General features: G+C 44.3%; 1 protein-coding gene across 2 annotated transcripts; it reads right to left on the bottom strand.

Moving 5' to 3' along the window:
• Positions 1–209: 209 nt before the first annotated feature.
• LOC135510699 (G-protein coupled receptor 55-like) lies at positions 210–15,146 on the bottom strand. Of its 2 annotated transcripts, XM_064931832.1 has the most exons (3): positions 14,978–15,146; positions 14,551–14,620; positions 210–1,194 (listed from the first exon to the last, which is right to left on the bottom strand). In XM_064931832.1, exon 3 carries the CDS (start codon positions 1,186–1,188, stop codon positions 301–303), a length of 888 nt encoding a protein of 295 aa, XP_064787904.1. In that variant the 5' UTR covers positions 1,189–1,194; positions 14,551–14,620; positions 14,978–15,146; the 3' UTR covers positions 210–300. The 2 variants fall into 2 exon arrangements, with proteins under 2 accessions (XP_064787904.1, XP_064787912.1); XM_064931840.1 differs by lacking the exon at positions 14,978–15,146 and having other exon boundaries at positions 14,551–14,666.
• Between the last annotated feature and the right edge of the window lie 1,407 nt (positions 15,147–16,553).

The following is a 16,553-nucleotide window of genomic DNA, read 5'->3' as shown; positions in this document are numbered from 1 at the left end:
CTGAGCAGACTGAAACAAGCCTCTCCAGACCTCGCTGTGGTAGAACATCTTGCCCATCTAAAAGGTCAACTAAAGCCCATGTCCATGTAAATAGTCTATTTATATCATTCATGGTACATTCATTATGTGTTTGCAACCACACATCTCTCTCTCACACACACAAACACACCCACGCATGCAAGTACTCTCACTTGCACACACACACTCCATTTAATACATTATTTTAATGAAAGAAATGTTGACAAAAACATGATGACATTATTGTGGTGGTGTAGAACATGAAGGGAGGGGTATGATGACTCATTGTCGGTCGTGTGTGTTCACTGCTGATCTGCTGTTTTCAAAATAAAACTGTTTCAACAGAAAGTAATAACTAATGGAATCCAGGAAGCAGTTTGTGGTAGCAATCCATTCACAAACTAGCCAAAAATCACGCACTAATTTTAAAGATTCCCATTTATTTCTTTTGAAAAGGAATCTCAGCAGAAACCCAAGATGGATGGGTGTGTAGCAGACCACAAAGACGATCAGGTTGGCTGTTACTATGCCAATAATGTTCCTCTTCTCCACCATGGTGTCCTCATCCTCATCCTTCTCCTTCATTAGAACCCTTATGGTCTGTGTGGAACAGAACACTAAAATCAAAACTGGCAGAAGATACCCCAGCACCTCTAGAACCACAAGGAACTCAACTGACAACGTGCTTTCTTGAGATACTTCATAACATGTAATCAGTTTGCGAGGATGGTTGTCGTTTCTGAACACGACACATATCGTTACTACGGTGACCCATATGGTCCCACACACCACCGCAGCCACCTTCTTTGACCGCCATGTTCTGGTGTGGAACGGGTACTTGACCGCCAGGTAGCGGTGGATGCTGATGGCGGTGACCGTGAGGATGCTGGCGTACATGTTGATGTAATGTGTGGAGATGAGGAAGGTGCAGAAGTTTGTTCTGTCTAGACGGTGGAAGGCATTGTAGATGCGGAAGGGGAGGAAGAACACGAGGGAGCAGTTGGCTATTGCGAGGTTCAGCATGTAGACGTGTGTCTCAGTCCACATGGCTCGTTTGGCGAGGAAGACGCGTAGAACCGCCATGTTGAGTAGCAAGCCCACCAGGAACACAGGAAGGTAGCCCACGGCTTGGAGGATCTCCACTTCACAGGTATTGTTGTTGTTACACATAGCTACCTGAGGAGAGGACATGACTCAGGCAAGCTATTACAAATATAACATTGTGTCACATGGGTTTTTACAAGATATAAGCAGAATGAAGTACTTGATCATGGGTATTGATCTACATAGTCTGAAATAGGTGTCCCTCCTCTCCTGTCCTTCACTTGGTCTGATGTGAAATAGTTGGAGGATAACCTCTGCCACATTGCTTTCACCCCTTGTATTTTTTTTCAGATTAGTGCAGAAGACCAGGATAAAATCCATTTGAGACGACTAGGCTAGTGGCCAATCCTATAAAAGGGTGTGAGTTTTTGAGATACCCTTACCCCAGGTAGAACAAAACACAAACATGTTTTTTCACATCTCTAATGACTCCCAATTATCAAATGGATGGTTGTGAAAAAATATTGTACTGCAAAGAGGTTACATTTATAGATATTGTGACCCCCTCCCCTCTTCCAAAGCGTGCAGAATAGTGCCTTGTGACCCCCGCCCCTCTTCCAAAGCATGCAGAATAATGCCTTGTGACCCCCGCCCCTCTTCCAATGCATGCAGAATAATGCCTTGTGACCTCCGCCCCTCTTCCAATGCATGCAGAATAATGCCTTGTGACCTCCGCCCCTCTTCCAATGCATGCAGAATAATGCCTTGTGACCTCCGCCCCTCTTCCAATGCATGCAGAATAATGCCTTGTGACCTCCGCCCCTCTTCCAATGCATGCAGAATAATGCCTTGTGACCCCCGCCCCTCTTCCAATGCATGCAGAATAATGCCTTGTGACCTCCGCCCCTCTTCCAATGCATGCAGAATAATGCCTTGTGACCTCCGCCCCTCTTCCAATGCATGCAGAATAATGCCTTGTGACCTCCGCCCCTCTTCCAATGCATGCGGAATAATGCCTTGTGACCTCCGCCCCTCTTCCAAAGCATGCAGAATAATTCCTTGTGACCCCCACCCCTCTTCCAAAGTGTGCAGAATAATGCCTTGTGACCCCCGCCCCTCTTCCAAAGCATGCAGAATAATTCCTTGTGACCCCCGCCCCTCTTTCAACATGTGCAGAATAATGCCTTGTGACCCCCGCCCCTCTTCCAATGCATGCAGAATAATGCCTTGTGACCTCCGCCCCTCTTCCAATGCATGCAGAATAATGCCTTGTGACCCCCGCCCCTCTTCCAATGCATGCAGAATAATGCCTTGTGACCTCCGCCCCTCTTTCAATGCATGCAGAATAATGCCCTGTGACCCCCGCCCCACTTCCAAAGTGTGCAGAATAATGCCTTGTGACCTCCGCCCCTCTTCCAATGCATGCAGAATAATGCCTTGTGACACCCGCCCCACTTCCAAAGTGTGCAGAATAATGCCTTGTGACCCCCACCCCTCTTCCAAAGTGTGCAGAATAATGCCTTGTGACCCCCAACCCTCTTCCAAAGTGTGCAGAATAATGCCTTGTGACCCCCACCCCTCTTCCAAAGTGTGCAGAATAATGCCTTGTGACCCCCACCCCTCTTCCAAAGTGTGCAGAATAATGCCTTGTGACCCCCAACCCTCTTCCAAAGTGTGCAGAATAATGCCCTGTGACCCCCGCCTCTCTTTCAATGCATGCAGAATAATGCCTTGTGACCCCCGCCCCTCTTCCAAAGTGTGCAGAATAATGCCTTGTGACCCCCACCCCTCTTCCAAAGTGTGCAGAATAATGCCCTGTGACCCCCGCCTCTCTTTCAATGCATGCAGAATAATGCCTTGTGACCCCCGCCCCTCTTCCAATGCATGCAGAATAATGCCTGCATGCTTTTAGGTGGAAATATCAACAATTAATATTTATGTTGAATCTAAGCTTTACTTTTTTGGTAGCTGACTTTACAAGTCAAGTGGGCTCTCATTCAGTGGTGTATGTTCCTGCATGACAAAAATACATAGAGTTATACAGTTTTTTTATGTTGTGGCCATAGCTGCAGGAAGTAGGTGTGCTGAGGTTGCTGCAGCACCACCTGATAAATCTGAATGAAAAATATATTCATAAAAAATATGAATATCTTTTTTTAAATATGTTTTTCCACAAAAGTAGTGCTGGGCCTTTGCTAGTCCTGTATTTGTGGACTGAAACAGATGTCTGTAGCAAAAAGGTGGTTGTATACTGAAGAACAGTATCTAGCAGGATTCAATAGTTGGAATTGTAAGAGTTGTTGCCCAGTCCCTTTCTCTATGATGTCATTCTAATGGAATCCAGAAAGAACAAAACCCTGTCCCTTTCTCTATGATGTCATTCTAATGGAATCCAGAAAGAACAGAACCCTGTCCCTTTCTCTATGATGTCATTCTAATGGAATCCAGACAGAACAGAACCCTGTCCCTTTCTCTGTGATGTCATTCTAATGGAATCCAGACAGAACAAAACCCTGTCCCTTTCTCTGTGATGTCATTCTAATGGAATGGAATCCAGAAAGAACATCCAGACAGAACAAAACCCTGTCCCTTTCTCTGATGTCATTCTAATGGAATCCAGAAAGAACAAAACCCTGTCCCTTTCTCTGTGATGTCATTCTAATGGAATCCAGAAAGAACAAAACCCTGTCCCCCTTTCTCTGTGATGTCATTCTAATGGAATCCAGAAAGAACAAAACCCTGTCCCTTTCTCTGTGATGTCATTCTAATGGAATCCAGAAAGAACAAAACCCTGTCCCTTTCTCTGTGATGTCATTCTAATGGAATCCAGAAAGAACAAAACCCTGTCCCTTTCTCTGTGATGTCATTCTAATGGAATCCAGAAAGAACAAAACCCTGTCCCTTTCTCTGTGATGTCATTCTAATGGAATCCAGAAAGAACAAAACCCTGTCCCTTTCTCTGTGATGTCATTCTAATGGAATCCAGAAAGAACAAAACCCTGTCCCTTTCTCTGTGATGTCATTCTAATGGAATCCAGACAGAACAGAACCCTGTCCCTTACTCTGTGATGTCATTCTAATGGAATCCAGAAAGAACAAAACCCTGTCCCTTTCTCTGTGATGTCATTCTAATGGAATCCAGAAAGAACAAAACCCTGTCCCTTTCTCTGTGATGTCATTCTAATGGAATCCAGAAAGAACAAAACCCTGTCCCTTTCTCTGTGATGTCATTCTAATGGAATCCAGAAAGAACAAAACCCTGTCCCTTTCTCTGTGATGTCATTCTAATGGAATCCAGAAAGAACAAAACCCTGTCCCTTTCTCTGTGATGTCATTCTAATGGAATCCAGAAAGAACAAAACCCTGTCCCTTACTCTGTGATGTCATTCTAATGGAATCCAGAAAGAACAAAACCCTGTCCCTTTCTCTGTGATGTCATTCTAATGGAATCCAGAAAGAACAAAACCCTGTTCTCAAACGTTTACATCAAATTAAATATTTTTCTTGATCAAATAACATGAAAAACAACCACTTTTTGTGCAGCATAAATTTACCCATCCTTACAAACCACTTAATGTGAATGTATATTACTGTATTGTACATAGGCTGGTCATCGAGGTTTGTACCTGTAGACTTTCCATCACCATGATGGAAAAACATTTAGTGCATTGAGACATCAAGTGGTTTGTGATGATGTGATGATGTGGCCCAGTTGAAGGCGCATGCTGCTTGCATTGCAAGGGGTGTGGGGTCGATTCCCACGTGGGACCAGTATGATGATGTACGCACTCACTAATGTACGTTGCTCTGGATAAGATTGTCTAGTAAAAGGAATGAATAGACCATTTCAGTTTCCACATCACCAATGAACTATCATGGTCCAAACACACCAAGACAGTCGTAAAGAGGGCACGATTACACATTTTTCCCCTTGGGGGACTGAAAAGATTTGGCATGGGTCCCCAGATCCTCAAAAAGTTATACAACTGCACCAGCAAGAGCATCCTGACTGGTTGCATTACCGCCTGATATGGCAACTGCTCGGCTTCTGACCGTAAGGCGCTACAGAGGGTAGTGCGAATGGCCCAGTACATCAGTGGTGCCAAGCTTCCTGCCCCCAGAACCTATATACTAGGCAGTGTCAGAGGACAGCCCAAAAAATTGTCAAAGACTCCAGTCACCCAAGTCATAGACTACTGCACGGCAAGCGGTAACGGAGCGCTAAGTCTAGGACCAAAAGGCTTACCCCAAGCCATAAGACTGCTGAACAATTAATCAAATGGCCACCGGACTATTTACTTTTGACACCCCCCTCCCCTCCATTTGTTTTTTACACTGTTGCTTCTCAATGTTTATTATCTATGCATAGTCACTTCACCCCTACCTACATGTACAAATTACCTCTACTAATCTGTACCCCCGCACACTGACTCAGTACCGATACCCCCTGTATATAGCCTCCACACTGACTCAGTACCGGTACCCCCTGTATATAGCCTCCACACTGACTCAGTACCGGTACCCCCTGTATATAGCCTCCACACTGACTCAGTACCGGTACCCCCTGTATATAGCCTCCACACTGACTCAGTAACGGTACCCCCTGTATATAGCCTCCACACTGACTCAGTAACGGTACCCCATGTATATAGCCTCCACATTGACTCAGTACCGGTACCCCCTGTATATAGCCTCCACACTGACTCAGTACCGGTACTGCCTGTATATAGCCTCCACATTGACTCAGTACCGGTACCCCCTGTATAAAGCCTCCACACTGACTCAGTACTGGTACCCCCTGTATATAGCCTCCACACTGACTCAGTACTGGTATCCCCTGTATATAGCCTCCACACTGACTCAGTACTGGTACCCCCTGTATATAGCCTCCACACTGACAATGTACCGGTACCCACTGTATAAAGCCTCCACACTGACTCAGTACCGGTACCCCCTGTATAAAGCCTCCACACTGACTCAGTACTGGTACCCCCTGTATATAGCCTCCAGAATGACTCAGTACCGGTACCCCCTGTATAAAGCCTCCACACTGACTAGGTACAGGGAACCCCTGTATATAGCCTCCACACTGACTAGGTAAAGGGAACCCCTGTATATAGCCTCCACACTGACTAGGTACAGGGAACCCCTGTATATAGCCTCCACACTGACTAGGTACAGGGAACCCCTGTATAGAGCCTCCACACTGACTACAGGGAACCCCACACTGACTAGGTACAGGGAACCCCTGTATATAGCCTAGCCTCCACACAGACTAGGTACAGGGAACCCCTGTATATAGCCTCCACACTGACTAGGTAAAGGGAACCCCTGTATATAGCCTCCACACTGACTAGGTACAGGGAACCCCTGTATATAGCCTCCACACTGACTCAGTAACGGTACCCCCTGTATATAGCCTCCACATTGACTCAGTACCGGTACCCCCTGTATATAGCCTCCACACTGACTCAGTACCGGTACTGCCTGTATATAGCCTCCACATTGACTCAGTACCGGTACCCCCTGTATAAAGCCTCCACACTGACTCAGTACTGGTACCCCCTGTATATAGCCTCCACACTGACTCAGTACTGGTATCCCCTGTATATAGCCTCCACACTGACTCAGTACTGGTACCCCCTGTATATAGCCTCCACACTGACAATGTACCGGTACCCACTGTATAAAGCCTCCACACTGACTCAGTACCGGTACCCCCTGTATAAAGCCTCCACACTGACTCAGTACTGGTACCCCCTGTATATAGCCTCCAGAATGACTCAGTACCGGTACCCCCTGTATAAAGCCTCCACACTGACTAGGTACAGGGAACCCCTGTATATAGCCTCCACACTGACTAGGTACAGGGAACCCCTGTATATAGCCTCCACACTGACTAGGTACAGGGAACCCCTGTATATAGCCTCCACACTGACTAGGTACAGGGAACCCCTGTATAGAGCCTCCACACTGACTAGGTATAGGGAACCCCTGTATATAGCCTCCACACTGACTAGGTACAGGGAACCCCTGTATATAGCCTCCACACTGACTAGGTAAAGGGAACCCCTGTATATAGCCTCCACACTGACTAGGTACAGGGAACCCCTGTATATAGCCTCCACACTGACTAGGTACAGGGAACCCCTGTATATAGCCTCCACACTGACTAGGTAAAGGGAACCCCTGTATATAGCCTCCACACTGACTAGGTACAGGGAACCCCTGTATATAGCCTCCACACTGACTAGGTACAGGGAACCCTGTATATAGCCTCCACACTGACTAGGTACAGGGAACCCCTGTATATAGCCTCCACACTGACTAGGTACAGGGAACCCCTGTATATAGCCTCCACACTGACTAGGTACAGGGAACCCCTGTATATAGCCTCCACACTGACTAGGTACAGGGAACCCCTGTATATAGCCTCCACACTGACTAGGTACAGGGAACCCCTGTATAGAGCCTATGATCTCTGTAATTGCAAACAAAGGTTTCTGTACCAAATATTAAGTTCTGCTTTTCTGATGTATCAAATACTTATGTCATGCAATAAAATGCAAATTAATTACTGAAAAATCATACAATGTGATTTTATGGATTTTTGTTTTAGATTCCGTCTCTCACAGTTGAAGTGTACCTATGATAAAAACAATTACAGACCTCTACATGCTTTGTAAGTAGGAAAACCTGAAAAATCGGCAGTGTGTCAAATACTTGTTCTCCCCACTGTATATATGGATGAGCAATGGCCATGCGGCATAGGCAAGATGCAGTAGATGGTACAGAGTACAGTATATACATATGAGATGAGTAAGGTAGGGTATGTAAACAGTATATAAAGTGGCATTGTTTAATTTGACTAGTGATACATGTATTATGTCCAATTATTAATGATTAAAGTGGCAAGAGATTTGAGTCTGTATGCTGGCAAGTGCCACTCAATGTTAATGATGGCTGTTTAACAGTCTGATAGCCTTGAGATAGAAGCTGTTTTTCAGTCTCTCGGTCCCAGCTTTGATGCACCTGTACTGACCCCACCTTCTGAATGATAGCAGGGTGAACAGGCAGTGACTCGGGTGGTTGTTGTCCTTGATCTTTTTGGCCTTCCTGTGACATCAGGTGATGTAGGTGTCCTGGAGGGCAGGTAGTTTTCCTCCGGTGATGCATTGTGCAGACCGCACTGCCCTCTAGAGAGCCTTGCTGTTGTGGGCGGAGCAGTTGCCGAACCAGGCGGTGATACAGCCCGACAGGATACTCTCGGTTGTGCATCTGTAAAGGTTTGTGTTTCGGTGACAAGCCAAATTTATTCAGCCTCTTGAGGTTGAAGAGGTGCTGTTGCGCCTTCTTCACCATGCTGTCTGTGTGGGTGGACCCTTTCAGTGTGTCCGTGATGTGTATGCCGAGGAACTTAAAACTTTCCACCTTCTCCACTACTGTCCCGTTGATGTGGATAGGGGGGTGCTCCCTCTGCTGTTTCCTGAAGTCCACGATCATCTCCTTTTTTTCGTTGACGTTGAGTGTGAGGTTATTTTCCTTACACCACACTCCGAGGGCCCTCACATCCTCCCTGTAAGCCATCTTGTCATTGTTGGTAATCAAGCCTACCCCTGTTGTGTCGTCTGCAAACTTGATGATTGAGTTGGAGGCGTGCATGGCCACGCAATCATTGGTGAACAGGGAGTACAGGAGAGGGCTGAAAACGCACCCTTGTGGGGCCCCAGTGTTGAGGATCTGCGGGGTGGAGATGTTGTTTCCTGCCCTCACCACCTGAGGGCGGCCCATCAGGAAGTCCAGGACCCAGTTGCACAGGGCGGGGTCGAGGGGTACTATGATGTTAAATGCTGAGCTGTAGTCGATGAACAGCATTCTTACATAGGTATTCCTCTTGTCCAGATAGGTTAGGCCAGTGTGCAGTGTGATTACGATTGTGTCGTCTGTGGACCTATTGGGGTGGTAAGCAAATTGGAGTGGGTTTGGATATCAGGTAGGGTGGAGGTGATGTGATCCTTGACTAGTCTCTCAAAGCACTTCATGATGACAAAAGTGAGTGCTATTGGGCGATAGTTGTTTAGCTCAATTACCTTGGCTTTCTTGGGAACAGGAACAATGGTGGCCCTCTTGAAGCATGTTTGCACAGCAGACTGGGATAGGGATGGATTGGGATAGGGATGGATTGGGATGGACTGCGTCTGAGGACGCAGCTAGGGATGCCGTCTGGGCCAGCAGCCTTGCGAGGGCTAACACATTTAAATGTTTTACTCACGTTGGTCACGGAGAGCCCACAGGTTTTGGTAGCGGGCCGTGTCAGTGGTACTGTATTGTCCTCAAAGCGAGCAAAGAAGTTGTTTAATTTGTCTGGGAGCATGACGTCGTTGTCCGCGGCGGGTCTGGTTTTCTTTTTGTAGTCCGTGATTGACTGTAGACCCTGCCACATACGTCTCGTGTTTGAGCCGTTGAATTGCGACTCTACTTTGTCTTTATACTGACGCTTAGCTTGTTTGATTGCCTTGCGGAGGGAATAGCTACACTGTTTGTATTCTGTAATGTTTCCGGTCGCCTTGCCATGATTAAAAGCAGTGGTTCGCGCTTTCGGGTTTTGCGCGAATGCTGCCATCAATCCACGGTTTCTGGTTAGGGAAGGTTTTTAATAGTCACCAAGGGTACAACATCACTGATACACTTGCTAATAAACTCGATCACCGAGTCAGTTTATACATCATTGTTGTTGTCTGAGGCTATCCAGAACATACGTGTCCCAGTCCACGTGATTGAAGCAATCTTGAAGCGTGGAATCCGATTGGTCGGACAAGCGTTGAGCAGACCTGAGCACGGGTGTTTCCTGTTTTAGTTTCTGTCTGGGAGCTGGGAGCAACAAAATGGTCATGGTCAGATTTGTCATAAGGAGGGTGGGGGAAGGCTTTGTATGCATCGCGGAAGTTAGAGTAGCAATGGTCCAGAATGCTGCCAGCTCGAGTCACACATTCGATATGCTGATCAAATTTAGGGAGCCTTTTCTTCAGATTAGCTTTGTTAAAATCCCCAGCTACAATAAATGCAGCCTCAGGATATATGGTTTCCAGTTTACATAGAGTCCAGTGAAGTCCTTTCAGGGCCAACGAGGTGTCTGCTTGGGGGGGATATACACGGCTGTGATTATAATCGAAGCGAATTCTCTTGGTAGATAATGCGGTCGGCATTTGATTGTAAGGAATTCTAAGTCAGGTGAACAAAATGCCTTGAGTTCCTGTATGTTGTTATGTTTACACCACGAATCGTTAATCATAAGGCATACACCCCCACCCTTCTTTGTTTCTGTCGGCGCAATCCCGTGAAGAAACCGGGTGGCTGTACAGACTCTAATAACATATCCCTAGTGAGCCATGTTTCCAAGAACCAGAGAATGTTGCAATCTTTGATGTCTCTCTGGAAGGCAACCCTTGCTCAAATTTCGTCTACCTTGTTGTCAAGAGACTAGACGTTGGCGAGTAGTATACTCGGGAGTGGTCAGCGATGTGCCCGTCTATGGAGCATGACCAGAAGACCGCCCCATCTGCCCCTTCTGCGGCGCAGTTGTTTTGGGTTGCCTACTGGGATCAGATTCATTGTCCTGGGTGTTGGTCCGAACAGAGGATCCGCTTCGGGAAAGTCCTATTCCTGGTCGTAATGTTGGTAAGTTGACATTGCTCTTATATCCAATAGTCCAATAGTTCTTCTCGGCTGTATATAATAAGACTTAACATTTCCTGGGGTAACGATGAAACTTTTAAATTCCTGTGGATTGATGACGAATTGAACAATTGTATGGTTGAGAGGGATGAGGCAAAAGGAATGGCAAATAAGTCTGGCTGCACAACCAATTAGCAAATGTATTGCAAATTGAGAAATCATGTGACTAATCTGATTTAAAAAAAATAATTGAATTGAATCAGATGGCTCATTCATCACAAAACCAACTGATATTGCCAACTACTTTAATTATTTTTTCATTGGCAAGATTAGCAAACTTGTTGCCAGCAACAAATGCTGACACTACACATCCAAGTATATCTGACCAAATTATGAAAGACAAGCGTTGTAGTTTAGAAATCTGTAACATGAGTGTGAAAGAGGTGAAAAAAATATTGTTGTCTATCAACAATGACAAGCCACCTGGGTCTGACAACTTGGATGGAAAATTATTGAGGATAATGGTGGACGAAATTGCCACTCCTATTTGTCATATTTTCAATTTAAGCCTACTAGAATGTGTGTGCCCCAAGGCTAGGAGGGAAGCAAAAGTCATTCCACTACCTAATAGTGAAGCCACCTTTACTGCCTAAAATAGCAGACCAATCAGCCTGTTACCAACCCTTTAGTAAACTTTTGGGAAAAACTGTGTTTGACCAGAAACAATGCTATTTTACAGTAAACCAACTGACAACAAACTTTCAGCATGCTTATAGGGAAGGACATTCAACAAGCACAGCACTTACACAAATGACTGATGATTGGCTGGGAGAAATGTATGATAAAAAATATTGTTGGGGCTGTTTTGTTAGACTTCAGTGCGGCTTTAGACATTAGATCATAATCTTCTGCTGGAAAAATGTATGTGTTATAGCTTTACAACCCCTGTTATAGTGTGGACAAAGAGTTACCTGTTTAACAGAACACAGATGGTGTTCTTTTAATGGAAGCCTCTCCAACATAATCCAGGTAGAATCCGGAATTCCCCAGGGCAGCTGTCGAGGCCCACTACTTTTTTCAATGTTTACTAATGACCTGCCACAGGCTTTGAGTAAAGCCAGAATGTCTATGTATGCGGATGACTCAGCACTATACATGTCAGCTACTACAGCCACTGAAATGACTGCAACACTTAACAAAGAGTTGCAGTTAGTTTCAGAGTGGGTGGCAAGGAATAAGTATGTCTAAAACTAAAAGCATTGTATTTGGGACACATCATTTTCTAAACCCTAAACCTCAACTAAGTCTTGTAATAAATAATGTGGAAATTGAGAAAGTTGAGGTGACTAAACTGCTTGGAATAACCCTAGATTGTAAACTGTCATGGTCAAAACATATTGATACAACAGTAGCTAAGATGTGGAGAAGTCTGTCCATAATAAAGCACACCCACACACCCACACACCCACACGATAACATACGCACTACACACACACGTACACATGGATCTTGTATGGAAGATATGTGGTAGTGGTGGAGTAGGGGCCTGAGGGCACACAGTTTGTTGTGAAATCGGTGAATATATTGTAATGCTTTTAAAAGTGTATGAACTGCCTTATTTTTGCTGGACTGAGCTTGCTGGGGATATGCCAAGGCAGCAGCTAATGGGGATCCATAATAAAGATAAATACCAATAGTCTATGACTTACTCTAAGTAACTTCTAGGTAACCTGAGGTCACCCTCACAGGTTCTGTCACCCGCCTTATCTCCTGCTGGGTCTGCCCCAGACCGTAATCACGGCCAACTACCCACTGTTAATATCGGCCAAATAATCATCCTACCCAACAGCAAGAGAAATATAAAGGAATATGTAGGATGTGACCAGCTGGACTTTTTGTCACATTCAATATAGAAAACTCCAACTACAGGTCAATTAAGTGTTGGAAAGATCTAAGGGCCAGTCTGTTTGAGACAGCCCTTTCACAGACTCCCCTTGACAACCAACCATTCCACTACTGGCGTATCCCCAGCAACATTCCAGTTAGTCAATTGGTCTCATTGGCATGCAAGCTTAATGTGCTGAGGGCCTGCTCCCAACTGCTGTAGAAATGGAAACTGATCACCAACACAGCTCCAATACCGCGCCAGTCATACAGAAAGGAAACTGCCCTTGTTGCTGCAGCTTGCCCAGAATGACCAGCTAGCTGTTCAAACTGATCAGGCCCCAGAACTACAACCACTACCCCAGAATTACCAGTTGGCTGTTCAAACTGATCAGGCCCCAGAACTACAACCACTACCCCAGAATTACCAGTTGGCTGTTCAAACTGATCCGGCCCCAGAACTACAACCACTACCCCAGAATTACCAGTTGGCTGTTCAAACTGATCCGGCCCCAGAACTACAACCACTACCCCAGAATTACCAGTTGGCTGTTCAAACTGATCAGGCCCCAGAACTACAACCACTACCCCAGAATTACCAGTTAGCTGTTCAAACTGATCAGGCCCCAGAACTACAACCACTACCCCAGAATTACCAGTTGGCTGTTCAAACTGATCAGGCCCCAGAACTACAACCACTACCCCAGAATTACCAGTTAGCTGTTCAAACTGATCAGGCCCCAGAACTACAACCACTACCCCAGAATTACCAGTTAGAATTTACCACATACATTTAGCCTGACACCCAAAAGTACTTGTTACATTTTCATTAAAAAATTGTCTAATTCACACACTTCAAGAGAACATCCCTGGTCATCCTTTTTGCCTCACTAAACACAGATGCTTAGTTTGTAAATGATGTCTGAGTCCCAGGCTATCCATCAATAAAAATAACAAGAAAATTGTGCCATCTGTTTTGCGTAATATAAAGAATTTGAAATGGTTTATACTTTTACTTTTGATACTTAAGTACATTTTAGAAACTCCATTTACTTTGATACTTAAGTATATTTAAAACCAAATTACTCAAGTTATATTTTACTTTTACTTAAGTCATTTTCTAAGGTATCTTTACTTTTACTCAGGTATGACAATTGAGTACTTTTTCCACCACTGAGTAGGGGCTAAAAATATTAAAATCATTCAAGGAACCTTGGACCCCCAAAAATATAATTTCGATATCTGATTCCACTTGCTTTCCTTAGAGCAGATTACAATAGCAACACCATCAAAAAACATATAACTGCATGTATTTTTGTCAGGCAGGACCACACACCACTGAATGAAAGGACTTTTGACTTTGAAAGTTGTATATTAATCAGCTACCAAAAAAAGCTTACATTCATCATAAATATTAATAGCTGATATGTCCACCTGTTGTATCTCTGTGTTTACAGATCTGTATTTCCAAGATGCATTAAGATATCCTAATGTTTGTTTGTGTATGTTGGCCAAACCACTGATTACTTGTATTGCACATTTTAGCAATATCAGAGCTTGCAATATTGAGTTACATGAGCTGATGTGGCCCGACCCTCCTACAGCCAGGTATAATTATGCACTTTTAGAGTTTAGGGGTTGTGTCAGAATATCTATATATTTTACCACTTTTGCAGTAAAATATTTTTACACAACAATTCAATTCATAAATGTGGAAACATTAGTAGTGAAAAAACATGGTAGGGGTATCAACAACAAAATATAAGCCCTGCAACTAGCCTATACTGAGATGCACCCATAGTAATAGCCTCTAATCACGTCTAATCAGAGTATTTCTGTGCATCAGGTCAACAGGAACAGTGTGCTTCCTCATTGAAAAAATATACTTTATTTGGACAGACAGTCATATATAAAGAATCATAATCATACCTTGTGTTATTTCCCACTCTCCTTTCTCACTCAGTGACTGATGAGATCTATCTCCTTGCAAAGAAAATGGCTTTAGAAGAAAAAATATGTTTTACTTATCTTTGTCAGTATCAAGGTTAAACGGCAAACAAGGCATCTGGAGTTAAAAGGAATAGAGAATTGTGTATGGTACTGATTCCTGTGGGGTTACCACTAACTGAGTAGTACATCTGCAAAGCGACTAAGACATTTTCCCTTTCTATTTTTTTCACCATTACAGTCTTGCACGGTAAAATACATTATTGATAAATGGCATCAGATTATCTAAATATTGTCAGTACATTGTATTATTGCAATATATTGTTATTGAAGTTTGACATTTATCAAATATTCTCCATGACTGTGGCCTACACATAATTTAATATGTTTAAGATCAATCATTACTCACCGTTCAATTCAACTTTTCTTGATTTATAAGATTGCGCCGAAAATCAGGTGTAAGTTCAAATTTGACATGCATTGATTGCTATATGCTCTTTTGGAACTGCTGTAAAGTAGTTTCTATCTAAACTTTAATAGAGGAAGTATATGTCAGTCAAATAAAAATACTATCTACTAGCTCAATTTGCATGTTTAGCTTTGTGATTATGTGATAGGGCCCCATACATCAGCCCTTCTCTCTGTTGTCACGGAGATAGCATTGTTGCCATGTCAACAGGGCAGCATTGGCAGTGTGACGTATATAACTAGGCCAAGACATAAACCACAGGCTAGCAGTGTACTGGCTGATCTCTGTGTTCAAGCACAATAATGAAAGTACTGAGGTTTGGAGGGTGTTATTTTCACCAGAATATCTTCAGACGAGAAAGGTGACTTGACTGAACTCCTTCCTCTGAAACTGAAATGGTTGAAATAATCACTCTGAAAAGTGTAACAGTTTTTTGGGTTTAGGTGGTCTACATGAAAATGTAAGATGGTGTAAAATATGTGTGACATATTGCAAAGCTGTATTTTCATCTCAACCATCTCACCTCTCCACATTCAGGATTCTTTCTTCCATTCCTTTTGTCTCATGCAACATCTCCTGTGGTGTCTTTGGCTATGCCGGATTAAGGGATATGACATGCTATTCTATAAAATAATTTATCCGCAATTAATATTACCTGATTGAGCTAATCATGTAAATGTTATCTTCCGAATAAACTCTTAAAGACCTAGTAATATTTTACATCAATAGCAGTCAATATTAATCGTCACCTTAATTCAGTCATCTGAAATAGCCGTCTTTGTATCTAAGACAATTGTGTAGCCTAGAGCGATTTTCTAGGTTAGCTAGCCAGCTATTGTCGTTCTTTTAAAGTAACGTAACGCAATCAACCTGCTAGCTAGCCAGCTAGCCCCCGAATAGCAGCACTGTAGAAACTATTACACTCGACGGAACGACTTGATTAGTGTAGTGTCAACATCGCAGCCACTACCAGCTAGCCTACTCCAGCAGTACTGTATCATTTCAATCATTTCAGTCAATAAGATTCTTGCTACGTAAGCTTAACTTTCTGAACATTCGAGACGTGTAGTCCACTTGTCATTCCAATCTCCTTTGCATTAGCATAGCCTCTTCTGTACCCTGTTAACTATGTGTCTATCTATCCCTGTTCTCTCCTCTCTGCACAGACCATACAAACGCTCCACACCGCGTGGCCGCGGCCACCCTAATCTGGTGGTCCCAGCGCGCACGACCCACGTGGAGTTCCTGGTCTCCGGTAGCCTCTGGAACTGCCGATCTGCGGCCAACAAGGCAGAGTTCATCTCAGCCTATGCCTCCCTCCAGTCCCTCGACTTCCTGGCACTGACGGAAACATGGATCACCACAGATAACACTGCTACTCCTACTGCTCTCTCTTCGTCCGCCCACGTGTTCTCGCACACCCCGAGAGCTTCTGGTCAGCGGGGTGGTGGCACCGGGATCCTCATCTCTCCCAAGTGGTCATTCTCTCTCTCTCCCCTTACCCATCTATCTATCG

This window comes from Oncorhynchus masou, chromosome 3, assembly GCF_036934945.1.
Source record: "Oncorhynchus masou masou isolate Uvic2021 chromosome 3, UVic_Omas_1.1, whole genome shotgun sequence".
In the NCBI taxonomy this organism is placed as follows: Eukaryota; Metazoa; Chordata; class Actinopteri; order Salmoniformes; family Salmonidae; genus Oncorhynchus; species Oncorhynchus masou.
This window is presented reverse-complemented; position numbering and strand designations above follow the sequence as displayed.